At 42.3% G+C, this 21,338-nt stretch overlaps 2 protein-coding genes, 1 long non-coding RNA gene and 1 other non-coding gene across 12 annotated transcripts in view; 1 reads left to right on the top strand and 3 right to left on the bottom strand.

Annotated features, from left to right (window-relative positions):
- N4BP2L1 (NEDD4 binding protein 2 like 1) overlaps positions 1-13,494 on the bottom strand; it is a 35,038-nt gene extending 21,544 nt beyond the window's left edge. For all 8 annotated transcript variants that reach the window (XM_022574621.3, XM_022574623.3, XM_089899282.1 and 5 more), the window contains exon 1: positions 13,182-13,494. In XM_022574621.3, coding sequence (XP_022430329.1) covers positions 13,182-13,357 — 176 coding nt within the window. In that variant the 5' untranslated portion in view covers positions 13,358-13,494. The remainder of the gene's footprint in view (positions 1-13,181) is intronic.
- On the bottom strand, positions 3,793-3,924 carry LOC115803199 (small nucleolar RNA SNORA16B/SNORA16A family). The gene has a single exon (XR_004023865.1). It is a non-coding gene; the product is annotated as a small nucleolar RNA SNORA16B/SNORA16A family (small nucleolar RNA).
- LOC111175218 (uncharacterized) lies at positions 12,210-21,283 on the top strand. The gene is made up of 3 exons (XR_002644659.3): positions 12,210-12,562; positions 17,345-17,503; positions 18,864-21,283. It is a non-coding gene; the product is annotated as an uncharacterized LOC111175218 (long non-coding RNA).
- Positions 16,744-21,338, bottom strand: part of N4BP2L2 (NEDD4 binding protein 2 like 2) — a 63,889-nt gene continuing 59,294 nt past the window's right edge. For both annotated transcript variants that reach the window (XM_022574616.3, XM_022574617.3), the window contains 2 exons: positions 21,177-21,222; positions 16,744-18,930 (listed from right to left, as the gene is read on the bottom strand). In XM_022574616.3, the coding sequence (XP_022430324.2) occupies positions 21,199-21,222 (24 nt within the window). In that variant the 3' untranslated portion in view covers positions 16,744-18,930; positions 21,177-21,198. The remainder of the gene's footprint in view (positions 18,931-21,176; positions 21,223-21,338) is intronic.

The following is a 21,338-nucleotide window of genomic DNA, read 5'->3' as shown; positions in this document are numbered from 1 at the left end:
TATTCAAGGCAAAATATTTTGAAAGAGGAAACTGCAAAATAGGAGAGGTTCCTATATTCCCCCACTTAAAAATAATTGTTAATATTTTGATCCTTTTTCCAGGGGACAGAATTTTTTTCTTTTTCTCTCATCTGATATTTTGTTACATAAAAACAGAAACATAATGTAGAGAATACCAACTTATTTTCACCAAACTTATCTCCACAGCAATTATTTCCTACCTCATGAAATATGACTTTGTGCCATTATTTTTAATGATTATGACATAGTTATTCATATGGATGTACCATAATTTACTTAACCAATGCTCTGTGGGGTTAGGTATTTAGTTTGGCCCCAACTTCTTTGATTACCAGCAAGTTTAAATACTTTTTCTTATGCGTGCTGGTCATTTAGAGATATTCTTTTGTGAACTGCATTTTCATGTCCTAATAAAACCTCCTTATTGGGAGGTTTATGGCTTTCTTTTTGAATATGTAAAATTCTTAAGTACATCAATTTCTTTTTAATTTTGTTTATAATGAACTCTAACATACAAGTCTCAGTTATTAGAAGTTTTCTTAGTCACATGTATCCATCTTTTATTTTCTACTTTCTGTCTTTGGTAATACATTTACAAGTCTTTCCCAACCCAAGATTATGTAAATATTCATCCATGTTCTATTACATTTTACTCCCCAGTCCATCTAAAATTTTAGTTTAGTATGTGGCAGTGGTTAAGACAGAATGGAAATGGACCCCTATCTTAAACCGCTCACAAAAACTTGAAATGGAGTAAAGACTTAAACATAAGACCTGAACCATAAAACTCCTAGAAGAAAGCATAGGGGAAAATCTCCTTGACATTTGTCTTGGCAATGATTTTTTGGATATTACACCAAAAAGCAAAAGCAATAAAAGCAAAAATTAATAAGACTACATCAAACTGAAAAGCTTCTATACAGCAAAGGAAACAATCAACAAAATAAAAAGGCAATCTACCAAAAGGAAGAAAATATTTCTAAATCATATATCTGATAAGGGATTAATATCCAAAATATATAAATAACTCATATAACTCATTAGCAAAAACCAAACAATCCAATTTAAAAATGGGCAGAGGATCTGAATAGACATTTTTCCAAAGAAGACATACAAATGGCAAACAGGTACGTAAAAAGGTGCTCAACATCATTAACCATCAGGGAAACGCAAATCAAAACCACAATGAGCTATCACTTCACACCTGTTAGAATGGCTGTCATCAGGAAGACGAGATTAAAAGTGTTGATGAGGACACGGAGAAAAGGAAAACCTTGTGCACAGTTGGAAGGAATGTAAATTAGTGCAGCCACTGTGGAAAACAGAATGGAGGTTTCTCAAAAAATTAAAAATAGAACTACCATAAAATCCAGTAATCCCACTTTTAGTTATATACCCAAAGGAAATGAAAACAGGATCTTGAAGAGTTATCTGCACTCCCATGTTCACTGAACCATTATTCACAATAGCCAAGATATGAAAACAACCTAAGTGTCTGTCAATGGACAAATGGATAAATGTGGTAAATATATACAATGGAATATTATTCTGCCATGAGAAAGAAGGAAATCCTGCCATTTGTGACAACATGGATGAACCTTAATGGCATTATGTTGTGAAATAAATCAGAAAGACAAATACTGTATGATCTCACTTATATGTGGAATCTAAAAAAGTTGAACTCATAGAAAGAGAGTATAGTGGTGGTTACCAGGGGCTGAAGGTGTGGGAAATGGGGAAATGTTGCTCAAAGAGTACAAACTTCCAATTATCAGATGAATAAATTCTGGGGATCGGGAGCTTCCCTGGTGGCGCAGTGGTTGAGAGTCCGCCTGCCGATGCAGGGGACACGAGTTCATGCCCGGGTCTGGGAGGATCCCACATGCCGCGGAGTGGCTGGGCCCGTGAGCCATGGCCGCTGAGCCTGCGCGTCCGGAACCTGTGCTCCACAACGGGAGAGGCCACAACAGTGAGAGGCCCGCATACCGCAAAAAAAAAAAAAAAAAAAAAAAAATTCTGGGGCTCTAATGCACAGCATGGTGGTTATAGTTACCACTGTTATTATACACTTGAAAGTAGCTAAAAGAGTAGATCTTAAATATTCTCATTACAAAAACAGAATGGTAATTATGTGGCACAATGGAGGCGTTGGCTAACAACAGTGGTAACCATTTTTCTTTTTTTAAAAAAAATTAATTTATTCATTTATTTTTGGCTGTGTTGGGTCTTCGTTGCTGTGCGCAGGCTTTCTCTAGTTGCTGCGAACGGGGGCTACTCTTCATTGCGGTGGCTTCTCTTGTTGCGGAGCATGGGCTCTAGGTGCACGGGCTTCCACAGTTGTGCCTCGCGGGCTCTAGAGTGCAGGCTCAGTAGCTGCGGTGCACGGGCTTAGTTGCTCTGCGGCACGTGGGATCTTCCCAGACCAGGGCTCGAACCTGTGTCACCTGTATTGGCAGGTGGATTCTTAAACACTGCGCCACCAGGCAAGTCCGGTGGTAACCATTTTTCAATAAAGAAATGTATCAAATCAACATATTGTACACCTTAAACTTACACAATGTGTTAATTACACCTCAATAAAGCTGGCGGAAAAAAAAAAAGACCAGAGAGTGGTACAGCTGGATTAAAACCCAGGCTTCTGGCCTCAGAGCTATACACTAAACCACTGTGATTGAGTGCTATAAAATAAACAAACCACATTTATCCTTTTCTCTAGTGACATTGAGGTTGTTTGCAATTTTCTCTATCATGAACAACTTTTCGTGAACATCACTGTGCCAATCTCCTTGTGCATATGTACAATGTCTCCTGAGGGTATATACTCCAAGTGGAATAGCTATTAAATCCTTTTTGTTTGTTTTTTGAAAGAACAGAGCAGAGCAGATGTTATTTAAAATTTCCTTCTTTCCTTCAGAAAAAAATTTTTCTCTCTGATAGAATATATGTTCCATGAAGGCAGGGATTTTTGTTTCTTTTGTTCACTGCTCTATTCTAAGCATCTAGAAGAATGCCAGGTACATGAGAGATAATAAATATTTGGTAACTGTATGAATGGTTCTTGAATGTTAGGCTCTGTTGTCTTAATTATGTAAACTTTGTATAGGGTCCCAAACTGTGTGAGGAGAATTTCTATTTACTCATCTTTACATGTTGAGAATTTTACCCAAACCTCAGATTTACCCCCAAAGAGGACTGGGAAAGAGAATTCTTAGATTCCAGCACTCCCTCTAGATGTTATTGGAATTCTCAAGGACTTTAAGCTGGGAGGCAGGAGACAGATTCAGTGACCCAACAACCTGAGGAGAATGGGGAGGGAGACATGTCTGTAAACATCTCGGGCCAGTCTCCCCTGAAGCCCGGTGTGGCCTGCCCTTCTCGGTGCTGCCAACCACCATGCCAAGGCTGAGCCCTGCCCTTGGAGAGATGGAGCACAACCATCACCAGCACCATGGATACCGTCAAGCCACAGTGGCTAAGGGGACTCCAGTGAAGAGTTCCCAGGCTGTCCTACGCTCACTCTTGCCCTCACTCCTCACACCTCCAAAGTAGGGCATGTTTATGAGATCCAAAACCAGACTAACAGTTAGCCCTCATGTGCCAGTGTGGCTCCACTGCAGTTTCTAGGAGAAATTCCTTTCAGTATCTTGAATGTGAACAGCACCCTTCCAGAGAATCCAGCAATGCCACAGGCTATGTTTTATGTTTTCAACTCAGCCATGCTCTGAAGAGAAGGAATCAGAAGCACACCCACCTCAGCACTAACTTGTTTTTAGCTGTGTTTTCCCAAAATGTCATAAAGCAGTTACAGACAACAGAACAGTGGCCACACAGGAAAACTGTCACTCTGGGCTCTTTTTTGACTGCTGTTTAAATGGGAAAACAGCTATATCTTTGATACTTTTTTTTTTTTTTTGCGGTACGCGGGCCTCTCACTGTTGTGGCCTCTCCCGTTGAGGAGCACAGGCTCCGGATGCGCAGGCTCAGCGGCCATGGCTCACGGGCCCAGCCGCTCCGCGGCATGTGGGATCTTCCCGGACCGGGGCTCGAACCCGTGTCCCCTGCATCGGCAGGTGGACTCCCAACCGCTGCGCCACCAGGGAAGCCCGATACTTATTTTTAAATCCCTCTTTAGGATAACTATTGGGTGAAGGAGATGGCACATGAAACATTTTCACATGTAAAACAGGAATGGGTTTCTTATGAACGGAATTAAAGTTTTTTTTTCTTTTTCTTTATTTTTCCCCCTCTTGTCTATTCTCAACAGCTCGTGCATTCTTTTACATTTCTCTTTATGTGAATAATCTCCTTTTTGGTTTTGTTGTTTACTCAAGACCCATGCTGATTCTGAGCTACCAACTCTTAGGAAGTTTCTGGAATTAACACATCCATCAAATATTTAGACCTACTATGTGCCAGGCCTTCTTTTAGGGACTGAACAGAATAAAGCTCCTGATCTCATGGAGCTTGCATCACATCTCATGAAGCTTACCTTCTCATAAAAGAAATAGATAATAAACAGCTATGTATATGCCAAGTGGTGCTAAGTTCAAGAAAGAAAAGAAAGTCAAAGTAAGGGGCAAAGAAGGTTGGAGAGGTGCTACCATCCAGAGGGCCTTTCTGGATGACAGAGAAGGTCCCTTTCAGACCCTTTTCTTCATCATAACCTTAAAAAGTATGGGTAAAGAACACTGAAATATTCTAGTTATACAATACTTCAACAGGACTCCTTAATCAATCGTCAAAAGTGGATGTAGGTGTTTTTGTCCATGAACATCGCTGGTAAGGTAAGACCACTTTGTGCATTATGAAATCCTGAATCTCAGAATCAAATGCATGATTCTCTGATCCTAATGTCCTCATCTGTAACATAAAAACACTCCATGTTAGGATTATTGTAAAGATCCAGTAAGCTAGCATATATAGTGCCTGCATACAGTCAATACTCAGTAAATGTGGGCTTTCTTTTCTGTCTCCATTACTGCCATACCCTTTCCCAGGCTCTTACCTTGATCAAAACAGATAGCCTTCTCCGCAAGCCATGCCTGCAATGCGACGGAGAGCATTATGAAGGAACAATCAGACGTGAGACTAGTTTTCCTCTTATCGTACTATTTCCTTAATCTCATAGAGCCTAGCTATCTTTAGGTAACTTGGAATGACAATAATTTCATATTGGGTTCCTCTAGAGTCCGAATGGGCCTAGAACGGTTGCCATTATATAGAGAAGAGTTCATCAAAATGCCAAGAAGGAACCTGGGCACTAAGTTGGGTTATATTATAAATATCCTGTCATGTGAGTGAATGAGGAAGAAACATGAGATAACCCTGGGAGGTCAGTGTTGGCTATCTCTCCCCAACACATCATAGTCAGGATAAATATGAACACTTACTTAGAAATCCAAATCTCATCTCTCCCCATGGCCCTCAATGGTACCACATTAATAAAGAAAATTGGGGCTTCCCTGGTGGTGCACTGGTTGAGAATCCGCCTGCCAGTGCAGGGGACACGGGTTTGAGCCCTGGTCCGGGAAGATCCCACATGCCGCAGAGCAACTAAGCCCATGCACCACAACTACTGAGCCTGTGCTCTAGAGCCTGCCAGCCACAACTACTGAGCCTGTGTGCCACAACTACTGAAGCCCGTGTGCCTAGAGCCCGTGCTCCGCAACAAGAGAAGCCACTGCAATGAGAAACCCACGCACTGCAATGAAGAGTAGCCCCAGCTCACCACAACTAGAGAAAGCCCCCATGCAGCAACGGAGACTCAAAACGCAGCCAAAAATAAAATCAATTCCTCGGTAATTTTTTTTTGTATTAGAAGAAACATATCACCAATACTGACAAATAATAACATGTGGCTTCCTTACCCTGACAGTTGAAATCCAGGTAAACTAAGCCCACTTAATAGGGCCTTTACCTGTTTTTTCATGAACAGTAGATCGAAACCAACCTCATTATACTTTTACCACTTTAGTCCCACTAGCCTCTTCCTTTGGTGCAGAAGAAAAAGCTCTGATTAGAAATAAGGAGAATTCATTGCTATGAACTTGATCAAGATATACAACTTCTTGAAATAATGTCATTTGCAGCAATATGGATACAACTAGAGATTATCATACTAAGCAAAGTAAGTCAGAAAGACCAATACCAAGTGATATCACTTATATGTGGAATCTAAAATTCAATACAAATCAACATATCTACAAAACAAAACCAGACTCACAGATATAGAGAACAGACTTGTGGTTGCCAAGGGGGAGGGGGGGAGGGGAGGGAAGGAATGGGAGTTTAGGATTAGCAGAGGCAAACTATTATATATAGGATGGATAAACAAAAAGGTCATACTGTATAGCACAGGCAACCATATTCAATATTCTGTGACAAACCATAATGGAAAAGAATATGAAAAAGAATATATATATGTGTGTGTATATATATATATGTATAACTGAGTCACTTTGGTGCACAGAAATTACACAACATTGTAAATCAACTATACTTCAATAAAATTTTTTTTTTTAAGTATATAACTTCTCAGAGTTTAGTGTCTTGAGCTTGGACTAGATGAACTCTGTGGGAACTTCTTGTTCATTTCCTGAGATTTTCCTATGAAAATATTCTTCCCCTTTCATTTCTTCCTCTATTCCTACTGCTTCTCTAATCATAACCACATCTGCGACACTATATTGCCCAATTCAGCAGGGTCTTCTTCCACTACCCCGACAGCTCCAGGACTATGGTGGTGGGGATTCTCCTGTGTTACCTTTCTAGTAAGTGATTGTGAACACATACTGCAGAGTGTGTTCTTACTCTCTGTGAACATAGGAAGCACATATAGTACTCATTCATCCCAGCCTCCAAAGAGAGGCACTGCAAGGATTCTCAGCGATGGGGAGAAGAGATTCAGGACTCATCTTAGGAAAATTACTAAAAATATAAGAAGTACCTTCTCCAAGTAGACCTAAGTGGCTAAAACTCTGAGATGTCACCTGCCTGATACTCTATGTTCATACACACAGACTTGGAATACTGCCAACTTCCTATTTTGACCTTGCTTTTATTTATGACAGCCCTACCCTCATAATTAAAAACACCATGGTCCAGGCCTGCTGGCTTAGTGCACTGTGGAGTGAGTACACTTTGGGGTCTCATTACTCACTACTTAGTTAACTAATCCCCTCTTCTCACTGTTTCCCATATTTTTTTAAAAACTGTGTTTGTTTGTAAAGTATACCTTTGTCCCCATCTCTGTCCCATCATTGCATCACATCAGGAAAGCATCCTTTCACCTCTTTGGAAAGCTCTAATGCCAAGAAATAATGAAAAGGTATTTCTTTTGATGGAAAATTCCATGTCGTCCAGAGATAAAAATGAGGAGAAAAGACAGCTGTCAGTGAACATCCTTTGAACCTACCGAATCCATGTTACAAACCATTTTTGATGGTGCCAAAACAAACTAGCACATTGCAAAGGACATATGTCCTAGAGTGTGGTCCCCAGACTTTGCTTTGATTGATACGTAAAGATTCAAAAACATTCCGGGGACTGACATAAGGTTGACAACTTTTAATTTTTCAAATAACGTCATTAAGAAAAAAAAAAAAAGACTATACTATTGCCATTTCATTTCATTTCAAAAGGACAATTTAGTGGTATATCCATGCAAGGGAATGCTATTCAGCCACGAAGTAATGAGGTTCTGACATATGCTACAACATGGATGAAGCCTGAAAACATTAAGCTAAGTGAAATAAGCCAGACACGAAAGGACAAATACTGTATGATTCCACTTACATGAGGTATCTAAAGTAGGCAAATACATGGAGACAGAAAGTAGATCAGAGGTTACCAGGGGCTGAGGCGAGGGCAGGAGGATGAGCAGTTATTGCTTAATGGGTACAGAGTTTCTGTTTGTGGTGATAAAATTTTTTTTAAAAAGATAGTGGAGATGGTTGCACATCATGTAATTAATACCAGTTAATTGGACACTTAAAAGCAGTTAAAATGTCCACACACGCACAGAAGAAAGCACAGAGGTAAACAGACGTCCACAGATGTTTTCACTGAAGTCGGAGGACAGAACAAGTGCAGATCCAAGTGAGTTTATCAGTTCAGCTGTGGAAAAAGAAATAGTTCTGGATCACGTGCTGAGAGTGAAAGGGTCTTAGGACTGGAATCCTGTTTCTTCTCTCAACCCTGTACTACTTTATCCAGATCTTAACATTCTCCATGATCTGGCCCTGGGTTTACCTAACCAACACACTAATATAAACAACCCACTGCAGTAAAACCATGCTCCTCATGAGCCTAGAACACCCAGCTCTTTCCCATCTCCATCTCCTTATTCATGATGGTAATCCTCTTCCTTTGTGCAGTCACATCCTCCTGGTCTTCAAGGCCAGGTCAAGAATCATCTCCACATGGAGGAGACTAGCTCTTCCCTAATTATCCTATCTTCCTAACCATGCCCAGTGACTCCCCTGGCCTTGAACACCACCAGCAAAGAACAGGCTATTCCCCATGAGACTTTACTTACCCACAGCAGTGTACTGGTTATTGTCTTCCATTTGTTGGTCTTGTGTAGGCTCTTAATCTTATTTTGTATATACCTTACTAAGCAAGTGCTAACAGTCTTGTAAGTACTCAGTAAATACTACTACTGTTGACTAGTGAAAAATTAACAATAGTTGGTATTTATTATGGCCCACACATTCATCGGTGCTTTCACATTCATAAGCATAGGATCCTTGTTGACCACAGTACCTTAAATCCTCACAATAAACTTACTAATGGAATATTAGCTTCATTTTAATGAAGAAGAACCTGAAGTGTTCAATTAAGTGACCTATGCTAGTTCATACGCTAATTAATAAAATATTAAATAATTAATAGCACCAAATAATTAAAATCAGTCTCCTTACAGATTAAAAAAGCTTTCTAGTATGTCCAATCAAGAATAAACCTAGGAAAGCCTTTTTATATAGAAAATGACATATTTACTTGGTTATTTAATAAATGCTTCATCACACAACCTAGGTCTACCGAACCAAGTTACTGAATAAAACTATTTGCAGCTAACTTAAAGTTATTTTCACCTTTAAAAAGTTAACAAGTAATATGTATTTGTTGTAGAAAAAATGAGAAAATAACTCAGGGGCAAAAGTCTATATTCCATCCCACCGCCTAAAAATCAACTATTGTAACCTAGCAGGACCCCATGGAGGCATTCCTGGGACAGGCCTTCCCCCATATCCTCTGCTTTGGCTCCTCTCTGAACTATCTAGATAATAGTATTTGACGCACATTTCCTGAGTTGTCTTGCAGATGTAAAAAACTCCCCTCTCCAACAAATGCAAGACGTTAACTACTTGATGACCATAAACACACAGCTCCAGGCCTCCCTGTGATACCACCCTGCTACCTCACCATCAGCCAATCAGAGAACCGTGCACAAGCTGATCACAAACCCTGCGACCCGCCCCCTCCACCTGGCTTTTAAAAGTGCATTGCCGAAGCCCTTCTGGAAGCTCAGGACTTTTTAGGGCATGAGCCACCTCTTCTCTTTGCATGGGCTTCCAATAAACCTTCCTCTGTTCCAAACTCCAACATTTCAGTTTGTTTGGGCTCACTGTGCGTCCGGCACACTAACTTGCGTTAACACTATGAACAATATCTTTTTACACATTTCTTTGAACAGAAAATGGGATTTTTGTGTATTTATTTGTAGTCAAATGTACATCTATGTTCTCACTAATGACTCATGACTTATAAGCCAATCCTCTATTTTTGTACACTTAAGTTGGCTCACATTTTTTTCTTTTTCATATTTTTTTCTATCACATCAAAAACTCTGAACATCCCTCTATCCTCATGCACTTGTCCAGTTATTGTCTTAGGATGAACTCCTGGAAGCAGGACTTACAGGTCAATGGTAAGAACCTATTTTTGAAATGCTTTTTAAATGAAACAGAGGTGACAAAACACATATAAGGGACAAGCTAAATTTTTAGTACTCTGATGTACTTAAAAATTTTAAACCAGATACAACTCTAACTTCTTTTTTTTAACCCGTCCAAAGAATTTAAATAGATGGTTTCCACATTCCAGTCCCTGCAAACTGAAAACATATAGGTGAAAAGCATAGAAATATAACATTGATTTGGAAGACCAGACATATTCTAATTTCAAAAACATTTTTAATTCTTTAATCAAATGAGAAACAAAAGTTAAGCAAAAAAAAGCTGAACCCGCATTTGTAAAAACGATTTCCAAGTTTTAAAGAAAAAAAAGTTTTATTTTTCTGATCCAAGAAATACATGTCCATTATAGAAAATTTGGAAAATACATAGAATAATGAAAATATGAATTTCCCAGAATCCAAAAATACATAAGATAGGCTTACAGTTTTACTGTTTTCTTACACATGTATTTTTTAATAATTTGCCATTCTCCTTCTCTCCCCAACCTGACCCCGCAACAAAAAAGTGGGGAAGGCAGCTCCTTGAGGGACATGGCCTGTCACACCCACTACACCTTGCATCCTCCCTGCAGACCTCTCTCCTCGCTGAGCTGTGGACTGTATCCTTGCCTACTTTCCGGATTTCCATGTAAATGCACAACACACCCCAAAGCAGGGCCAAAGTCCTGTGCTCTCAGAACTGCCAATGCCCAGCCTATCAAGAGAACTCACAATATCAACTCCCAGCTGCCTCCTTCACTTCAGAGCCAGACTTCTCCCTAAGAATACCTTGAAGATTATCTCTACTGATCAACATCTTCGGCAGTAACTAATGCCTCTTAAAATTTATACAGCACTTTAAAGTTTAACAAGTTCTCTCATACACATTTAATCCTCACAAGAGTCTTCTGAAGTAGACGGAGCAGATAGCCCTATTTAAAAGGGAAGGAAACTGAGGTGCAGAGGAGTTGAGATCATATCGAGTCAGTGGCAGAGCTTGGACCTCCCTGGCAGTCCAGTGGTTAAGACTCCGCACTTCCAGTGCAGGGGGTGCGGGTTCAATCCCTGGTTGGGGAACTAAGATCCCACAAGCCGTGGGGCACAGGCAAAGAAAGAAAAAAAAAGAAGCCATAAATTGACTCAAAGGTCAGAGCTCCCTACCTAGCCATTATTAACAAAACTTTTTTTAAGTCTGACAACTAGAAATTAAGAGCTAGAAAGATCTTCAGTAAATCATCTAATTCCTTCTCAATATTCACATGTAAAGGAAAGTAAAAAGAATTAAAGGCAGGTGATTGCCCAAAGTCACCAACTATTTTGTGATGAAGAGAATCTAAAGGCACAATCTTCAGACTCCCAGGGAAGTGCTCACACCAGTCGTCCCTAGAGAGATGTTCTTTAATAAGCTGGTCTCTCATCCAGTGTCTTCCGCTTAGCCAAATGTCAACCAGGAATTAAAATCCTAAAAGTGTAGAATGTTAGAGCCAGAAGGGACCTTAAAGGCTACCCAGGCCAATCCACTCGCTTTAGAGATGAGGAAAGTGAGGTCCCAAACTCACGGCTTCTGCTGTTCAATTCTGTGCACCTTCCACTCACCATATTACTTCCCTTCTTTAATTATAAACAAAATCTGGCCAAAGATGTTTACTGCCTTCTCGGACAGTGTGTGATAGGCCACAGACCAGCAAAGCCGAAGTAAAACTGATCGGGATTTGATTTCAGAAGATACCTTGTTGGTAACAGATGTACCCACCATGACTGTATCATAAAATAACCAAGTTCTGCTGGGTTCTAGGCAGGCTCCCCCATTCTCTACCCAGCCAGAGAGAAGGCCTATTGAAATGTGTGTGTTTCTTAGAAAAGGGTACCAATGGCCCTTTGGAAGTCGCCCATCTCTTGAATCTGTGAAAATGTAGCAATATTGTTTTGCTAAAGGCTTCTACTCCACAAATCAACCAGGAATCCTAACTAAAACTGGCAGCACAACACCAGGGCTGTCACAGTTCCCTGACCCTAAAGGACCCAGACCCTGCTCCCACGGTCTTTGTGTACCATTCAAATCCGCTTCTCAATGTGTGCTACGACCTTGATTCTTCTTCACTGGTTCCACAGTTCTATGGCCAGTCCCATGGTTCTACAGCTAGCCTTACCTCTCTGGTGAGATGGAAAGCTCTTTGAGGGCAAGGGACCACTTCTATTGAACACATACTACTGCCAGACACCGTGCTTTGCAGGGTAAGATACGGCCCCTACCTTCAAGAAACTTACAGAAGGATAAACGAAACCATGTGCAAAACCAAGCGCAGCCACAGAGGTGTAAACAGGAAGCGGGGGAGCCCGGAGGGCGAGGATTAATAAGCCTGAGTCGTAAAGGGCTGGTGGAATCAGTAGGGGAGAGGGCGGTAGAAGGCAAGCCGGGCAGGCAAACCAGGCACGCGGGGCAGCGCCAGCAAAGGCAAGGAGAGAAACAGTTCAGCGCTGCAGGAACATCAGGCGCAGGACAGAGTGGAGGGAGCTGAGGCTGGAGCGGCGGGCCTAGCAACGTGGCCCCAGCAACGAGGCCGTGCAATTCACGCTGACCCGGTACGGGGGCCGCTGGCGCACCTAGCGAGTAAACCAATTTGGGCTCCCGTGGCGAAGCTGTGTCAATGACGGCCTCCAGCGGCCGCGCAACCCCCTCCCCCGGGCACCTGTGCGCCTTCGCAGCCGCCAAAGCACACGCAGGGCTGCCTCCCTCCGCCAGATTTTCTACGCGGCCGCGCGCCCGGGTCCCAGCCCCTGCCCCTGGGCCCCCGCTTCTCCACTCAGGTTTAAAACGCCTGTTGCCGCACCGTGGCGGGTGCCTGCGTGCCAGCGGGAGGCCCGGTGGTTTCCTCTGCAGTCGCCATCGGGCTTTCCTGAAGAAGACTGCCCGCGGGCCCCCGACCCCGCGCTGCGAGGCTCGGGGCGAAGGCTACCCGCCCGGCTGGCGCAGGGGCCGTGCGGGGGCCGGTGCCATCTGGGGCTCGCGCCAGGCGCAGTGCTGACAGCCGTCCTCCTGCGAGGGTGCAGCATGGAAACCAACGGGACGGGCCACCCGCGTCTCGAGCCCGCGGCCCGGCTGGCACCGGGCGGCCCGGCTTCCCCCCGGCAGTCTCGGGCCGGGGCCAGGCAAGGGGCTGGCTCGGCCGGGTCCGCGCGCGGCGCCCGGACGCGTCATTACCTGGCCAGCGTAGTTTTCCCCGAGCCCGGGAGGCCTCGCAGGAGGTAGAGGTGTTTCCGAAAGCTGTGGCGGCGCGGAGGTGTCCCACGCGGGGGCGGCGGGGCGGGCGGCCGAGGCGGCTGCTGCTGCTGCCGGAGGCTCAGCCTCCCAAAGGATTCAAGAAAACTCTCCTCCATGGGGTGGGGGCTGGCTGCGAGAACACTGCTTTCCCCTTCCTGAAGTCACGGTCTTGGCCAAAGCTGTTGTTTTTGTGGCTCTCCGGCCATGTGATAGATGGAGGGGCGGGCGCTCGGAGCCCAGCCCCTCCTTCCCACCCGCCCGAACTGCGCTGCGTTGGAGGGGTCGTCCCTACCTGGAAAGCTGGGGACGCTGGGAGACTGACAGCCGGGAAATCCTGGGCAACGCGACCCCCGCCCCGCTCCCCCACTGCCTCCCCGCCCCCCCCCACGCTTCCGGGTGCCCTTCGCCCTGGGGGGAGAGGCCCACCGGGTGGGACACTGGACACTTCCCCGGGCCGCCCGCGTGGAAGGCAGGCCTTAGGCAAAAGCCCTCCCCCACCCCACCTGACACTGGCCTAGACCTTGATAGTGAAATAATTTTAGTTGACGATAAGAGACCGTGAACAGCATTTTGAACAGTAACAGTAAAGACCATTGTCTCCCCCAATTTGTGAGCACCAATATCTGGCTGGTGTCCCAACGGCTAACACCACTCTCCCAGGGCCTGTATCTTTTCCTTTTTTTAAATACTTCTGTATCAGCCTGCCAAAAATATTCTTAGAAAGCTTTGTTGCCTCTACATAACTTTAGAAATCTCTTTTTCTTCTTCAAAAAAAAAGCACCTCTTAAAACTCAGATTGATTTATGAACAGTAGTATAAACTAGGCCTCCTGAGAAGGACGGGCTACTGCCCAGGTTCATGCCCTGTTGCCACAGGAAAGGGATGGCCTCCCTAGGAGCAGGAGCAGGGAAAGGAGCAGTCTACTGAAACAACAGAAAAGCATCCAGAATTAAGTTCTAAGTTCCAGGAACTGGTGAGCGCCAGTTGGTTGATCACCACAGTACTCTCCACTGTTTCACACTCAGGAGTGTGAAAGAGAGATCCTATTTTCTGAACTAAAATTCAAGATGCATGGACTGAAAGAGACAATATTAAAAATTAACACCATCCTTGAACAATCCGGGATATACGGTGGCTTTGGCTGTAATAACCATTGTAAAGTAAATACATTTTGTTTCTGGCAGCTAAGGTATGAAAATTTTGAAAAGGAATTGTGAAGAAAAGCAATTTCCTTCTAAAACAAAACCCAGAGATTGCACAATAAGCTTCGGTGGAAGGAACTATCCAAGTGCGGGGGGGGGGGGGGGGGGAGCTCTGTGCTGACAATTTCGCCTTCCTCTTGGGGTTCTGTGGAGGGGGGAGCGGAGGGAGATGAGCTACTCTCTTGAAAAATCCCTTCCCAGCATTGGAGGAAGGATTCTTAGCTCTTCTGAGAAACACTGAAATTTCAAAAGCTTCTCTAAATATTAGGGGGAAACCATAAGGAATGGAGAATATACATGAATCATAAAAATAGTGATGCTTATAATGTATGTATCCTATCATACTTCCATGTATCTACAATACTTCTTACAAGACCGTTTTTACCCAGCCGCAAAACTACCTTTTTCATTCTAGACTTGCACTCTCTAACATAGGAGCCAATAACCACATGTGGCTATTGAGCACTTGAAATACTGGCCCAAACAACAGCTGGTCCAAACTGAGATTAAAGTACACTGAATTTCAAAGCTTCAGTATGAAAAAAAAGAATGTAAAATATCTCAGTAATTTTTATATTGATTATGTGTTGAAGTGATAACATGCTGTGTATTGGGTTAATATATTATTAAAACTAATTTCATGTTTCTTTTTTTTTTAACTTGGCTAGTAGATAAGTCTAAATTACATATGTGGCTGACATATTTCTGTTGGACAGTGCTGCATGAGACTTCTGTCCATTTCTACTTCCTTCTATAGAGGGTGTCCCAGGCAGCGTGGGAGAGGGCAGCAGGAAGACACACAGCTTTGGGGGCTAGAAGTTTTGGCACACTGAGTCTGCAGTGCCTGTGGCAGCTGAAGCGATGAAGTAGATGCTGGAAAATGTGAATGTGCTATTAGAAGAGAGGTCTGAGATGGAGACAGAGCTTTGGAAATCCTTCCCCTGTGAGAAGAAGATAGAGAAAAGAGCAGACGGCTGAAGAGGGGGCTCGGGGACAGCATTTAAGGACAGTCTTTGAAGTGGATCTATTGAAGGAGAGTACGAGAGACAGAATTGTAAGACAGTGTGTGGAGCCCCAAGGAGGGAGAGTTCAAGAAGGAGAAAATGGTTGGCAGTATCTGAAGGTGACCCCAGACACTTCTCCTTTCTCTTAGCTCCCAGATATAACTAGTCAACAAGCTCTGTTTTCCCCAATTTATTCCTCAGAACCACACTGTTTAAAGCTATCTGTTTGTGTGTCTGTTTCCTCCCACTAGACTGTAAGTTCAAAGGCAAGAACAGTGTTGCCCTTGTCACCCCAAGAGCTAACACAGCATCTGACATTCAGAGATGCTCAATAGTTGTATATGGACCCAAACTGCTTTCTCAGTAGATGTGTCTGAGCTTGGGATTTACTAAAGATTAACACTGAAAAAAGATAGTGATAACGTCAGCTAAGGACTAATGTAAACAGTCAGTGACCTTATTGGCAGATCTGAGAACCACCCTGCTCCCAGATAGTATCTACGTTCAGATCCTTACTGGCCCTATCTAGGTGGCAGCCTCCAGAGAGGAAGGCTACCCCCGAGTCAGAGGATCCCTGTGACAACACTCCTTCATGCCCTCAGTTCACCTAACCAGCTTTTCAGCTCTAAGGTTCTGTTCCATTTCTCTAGAAGGTGATGACCAGCACAATCTCACGTTGCTGCACTATAAACCATTACCATGATAGACATAAAGAAATAATCTTAGGAGTAATTTCTGGCAAATGAAGAAACATTCAAATGTTTCTCTAATTATTACTGTTTCACAAGATGTGGAAAAATAAGAGGGTGCACAGGAAGAGCCACTGGAAACCAGGAATTTAACCCTCAAACCTACAGTTCCAAATACCCCACGATTTGGAATGCTTAATTGTAAGTCAGCCCTGGGTTCCTCTCCTGCAGATGACAAGATGGCAGAAGTCTGAAACCAAGAATGAAGTTTCCAAAGCAGCCTAACCAAAGACCCTGTAACATAGTAGAACCATTTAAAATATATAGGTAGTAGCTCCCCAATTTTCTCTAATCCTATGTCCTTTCCTCGCCTACCAAAAGCTTTTATCTGATTTTTTACTCAAAAAAATGCCTTATATACATACTTATTCACCTTGTTACATAAGTGACATGAATTGAAAGGACAGGAAAACATCCCTCTGTGCCTGCTTAGCTGTTTCTATGGTGGACCCCTCATTGCTACAGCACCTCCAGCTCTCACCTTCCACCACAGTCTGCACTATTTGGCCATTCAGAGGTAGTGCCTCTATACTTAAAACTGCTCCCTCCTGGCTCTTCCCTTATCCTTCCCCTAGAAGTTCAATGGAGGATGCAGGAAGCTGGAAGAGGTTAGGGGAAGGGGGACAAGGGGAGAGCAGTCATGCAGAGTATGTCTGCTTGCCTGAATTGACAGGGGAAATGCTCAGGACTCTGGTAGTCTAGGGTAAGTCTGCTAATGCAGAAATGTCCTCTGGATAAGACTGATTTTGCTCATTCTAACCTCACACTGCCTCTGCCTCCTATATTCCTTCCCTCTCTCTATTTGGCATCACACTCCTCCCCAAAGGCGATGACCATAATTCTATTTCCACAGCACCTAGTATTTGCCACTGTGCACAGGGACACTTGAGGAGTATAAGTTTTGAGGAGGAAGCCTGGGAGGTGGGGAAAGTAGCCCCAACCCATTTTTCTAAAGCTCCATTCTGGAAATTAGGGCAAGGTAATAAAGGCAGGAGCTGAAGAAAGCTGGGGGCTTCCTGGAACCTAAGTAGAAGCCTAGGTGGGTAGTTAGCTGGTATGCATCAATACAGTACAAAGGAGTCTCAGAACTGGTCACCACCCCTGCCATACTCATTGTTAAATATTTATGATATTACCCTTACTTACAGCCATGGTGGTGTGGACTCTAATGTATTCATTAGAAATCCATAATTGTTGCTGTCGAAGTCTCCTAAGAAAGCAAACATTTGCCAGATGCCAGAGTCTCCTCTGCTTCAACCCTAATCCTGATCAGCTCTTCCCTGAAATCATCCCATCCCAGGCCAAAGGTAAGTCCAGTTTCACAACGGCTCTAGGAGCCTGCACAGAGAGCAAGACCTTAGGGAGTTCAACCAAACACTGAAGACCTTGGTCTCTGTCTGTAAGAGACTGACAGTCTAGTAGAAAGATAAACTGAAACTGTACAAAATGAACATAGGAAAAACATTGAGCTATTTTTAAAAAAGTGCTCAGTTCCTGATTAAGCAGACAGAACTCAAATACTTAACTTCCACTCCCTCACTGAAACCCCACGAAAATGTAAAGGTTTTTTGGCAGGGTGGGTAATCATTATTATTTTCAAGTATAAACTGTAAGAAAAGAGAGAAGATCACAGCAACAAAATTTCAAAAACTGGAAAGCTAAATGCTCAGTGTTAATTAATTTGGAAAAAAAATTAAAAATAAAACTTGAATTACAGAAAGCCAAGAAACAATACTATTTACTCTGCATAACCCCTAAAATTTCAGGAATTGGAAGATTTAGGGCTGGACGTGGGACTCTAAACAGGAAGGTCAGTTGAAAGTCTGTTTAAGAAACAAATGTCCACACAGTCAGGCAGCTGCCCACCCCCTGCAGAAGCCTGGAGGTTTATTCTCTGGAGAAGATAAAACAGGATGAGGAGGAGTAAGAGGCAAGATACGGCAGGCAACACTCCCTTTCTGAAAACAGATTACATAAATGCCTACATGTTGAATAATGAGAAATCACCCCTTAATTTATATTTTTCAAATACGAATTTTTGTATTTGAAGTTTGTTAAGTACGATTAAACTAAAATAATAGTAATAATAAAAATAATTATTATTGTAGTATAGTGCAAGTCCCACAGTCTCTAACCAAAATCCTTGAGGTCAGATATGTTTCAGAATTTAGGAAGTTCTAAGTGGGGTCTAGGGCACCCCTGGCAATTTAACACATTAATATTTCTGCAGTAAAATGTCTGAAGAGTCACGCTAAGTGGGATAAATAAGAAGTTAACCTGTCTGTTTGGGTCAAGTCTTGCTGCCAACTTAGTTTTCATGCCAAACATTTAAGAAACAAAACAAAATAAAAACAACTTTTGGTTTTCAGAGGTTTTTGGATTTCAGAATTCTAGAAATGGAATCATGGACCCATACTTGGATATAGGGCCTATCCTTCTATTCTGATGCAATTTTAAAAATAAGCTACTCAAGTTTTCTGTGCCTTATTTTCTTCATGAAATAAAGTAGGGTGAGTATCTTCAAAATTAGATAATAAAATGTTCAAGTTGTTACCTCTTTCGTTGAGTTTTTTATTAGTAATCAGGAAACTGATTAAGAATAGTTGAACAGATTATTCAAACCAATTTCGGTATCCACTGAGTGTATTACTCTAAATTATCCTTCAGTTTGGCACTTGGCACTCTTTCTTGATGATGAGGATCTTCAACAGTACCAGGAAGACGGAGACTTCAACTACAAACAAACACAAGCCCAGACAAGTCCAGACAAAATGGTGACATGAATGGAGTTTGCTGTCAGTTTCCCAAACTCCTGACCTATTTATGCCACCCCCTCATATCTAGAACTTCACACTGTCCCCACAGCCCCGCACCCTGCCTGGTCCTGCCTCATTCAAGAGCCTGTCCTCCTGATTATGCCCAACTTTCTGTCTCTAAATCAAAACCTGGTCTATGTCCCATTTCCTGATGACCCAGCTATTTACATTATAAAGTTAATAATAAATACATTTAATTCATGCAAATGTGTTAACAAGTTTATTGAGTCAATATGTTGCTCTCCTAGATTAGTGGTCCCCAACCTTTTTGGCACCAGGGACCAGTTTCGTGGAAGACAATTTTTACACGGATGGTGGCGGGGTGGGGGAGATATATGATGGTTCAGGTGGTAATGTGAGTGATGGGGAGTGCAGAAGAAGCTTCACTCCCTCGTCCGCCACTCACCTCCTGCTGTGCAGCCCAGTTTCTAACAGGCCTCGGACCTGAACCAGTCCAAGGCCCAGGGGTTGGGGACCCCTGTCCTAGATAACACAATTTCTATTCTGCCAGGGGCATGTCAAAGACAAAGCTGTAACCAACTAAGGTACTCAGGGGAAGAGAATTAACCCTAACTAAGAGCCTAGTATTTTTCAGGCACTATGCTAAGAACTTTGCACAAGTTATTTCATTTAATCCTCATTTATTATCCCCATGACAGGTTGGTATTATGAATGTAATTTTTTTACAGGTGAAGAAATTGAGGATCTGAGAGGGTAATCTGTTTAAGGTCACATAGCCAGTCAGCAGTAGCTTCAAGATGCGAACCCATCCTCTTTCCAGCACTCTGCCCTACGTCCTTAAAGAAGTGAGGCAATATAAACACCCTGGCCACCAGCAAGAAGAGGATTTTGAAATAGGCAGGGATTTTAGGCTCCCAGAGCCAACCACATTCTCCTGCTATTTCCTTCTTTCTAAATTTCTGTTTACCCCTTGACGCCCACGGATCATTAATTATGCCAAACACAAAACTAAGAGGCCCATTCTCATTACAATTATAAAAAACCTGTACATGGCTACAGCACTCATAAAATTCCCCAAAAAGAGAGGACAAATAATTAGGGATGACTGCTCTGTGAGGTTCACAGAGGGCATTTCGTTTAGCATGAATGTAGAAGATGAACATAAAAATCAAAAAAGTATGGTCCATAAAGTGTCCTTGACACAAAATTAGCAGATAGAAAACACTCTGAAATTAGCTACTGCCAAGTATACCCATGCTTGTTGCATGCTGCTTATACTGGTGTCACACTGAGGGGAAGCCTCACATAAACTCCATGAGGCTGGGAATGTTTTCACTGTTATATCCTCAGTGTGTAGAACAATGTCTGAACTGAGGCAACTCGATAAACATTTGTTGAACAAATGAATGAATTTCTTCACCTCCTTTCTCTGGAATTCCTCATAGCCCCTTATCTCTTCCCCTCCTATATTTATCCCACATTTTCCAAATCTCTAAACTCTTCTCCCAGATCTTTAGTCCTTCCCCTTCTTCTTTCAACAGAACCATGTTTAAAACAAACAAAAACATTTTTACTGGGTATATGTGTATTTCTAGTTAGCTGAGAAATGGAAACAATGAAAAGAGAAAACATATGGTAAATGCAGAGTACATTCAATTCTTATCAAATGCAGACAGATACATACTGAAATCGTAGCAGCTGTGTTTATTTCATAATTTAGGCATTTGAAAAAATAGTGCCATGTGTTTATTTTAATGTCACTTGATGTCAAGTTTAAAACATGAGTTTGTCTACATGTTTTACCTCTTTTCCTAGAGAATCTTTTAATATTTAAATATAACCTATATCCCTAATTCCCAGACATCATCACATTATCAATCTGGGTGGAGGTGAGGGGTGAGGGGGTGGAAATCCCTCATAAACTGTGTGTTGACAGAATGCTCTATAATATATTCTAACTAATAAAGTTGGAAAATAAATTTGGCAGCAACAATCTAAGCTTTGTTGTATTTCATAAAAAGATCTACATTTAAAGGAAATAAAAACATCACATGTGCAATAGCACACAGAGTTGCTATGGTAACAGACTACATTTTTTATATTTACTCTTCAATTGTAGTACATATGAACTATTACAACCAAATAATGTCAACATCCATTTCCTCCTGATCATATAGAGGTCTCTGGAATAAGTTGTACTTACAGTTCAAAGAATCCTCATTTTTTTAACCAATCTTCTTCTGTCTTTTCTAGAAATCATAATCAAAATACATATAATAATGATTAATATTTGCCATTGGGATTAGGTTTGCACCATCATTTAACTCACATAGGGACACTCTCCAAATGAGAAAAAAACATAATA

This window comes from Delphinapterus leucas, chromosome 18 (assembly GCF_059928025.1).
Source record: "Delphinapterus leucas isolate spDelLeu-1000000601 "Yukka" chromosome 18, BTC_Dleu_Yukka2, whole genome shotgun sequence".
In the NCBI taxonomy this organism is placed as follows: Eukaryota; Metazoa; Chordata; class Mammalia; order Artiodactyla; family Monodontidae; genus Delphinapterus; species Delphinapterus leucas.
Note: the sequence above shows the minus strand (reverse complement) of the source record. Positions and strands in the feature narration are given on the sequence as shown.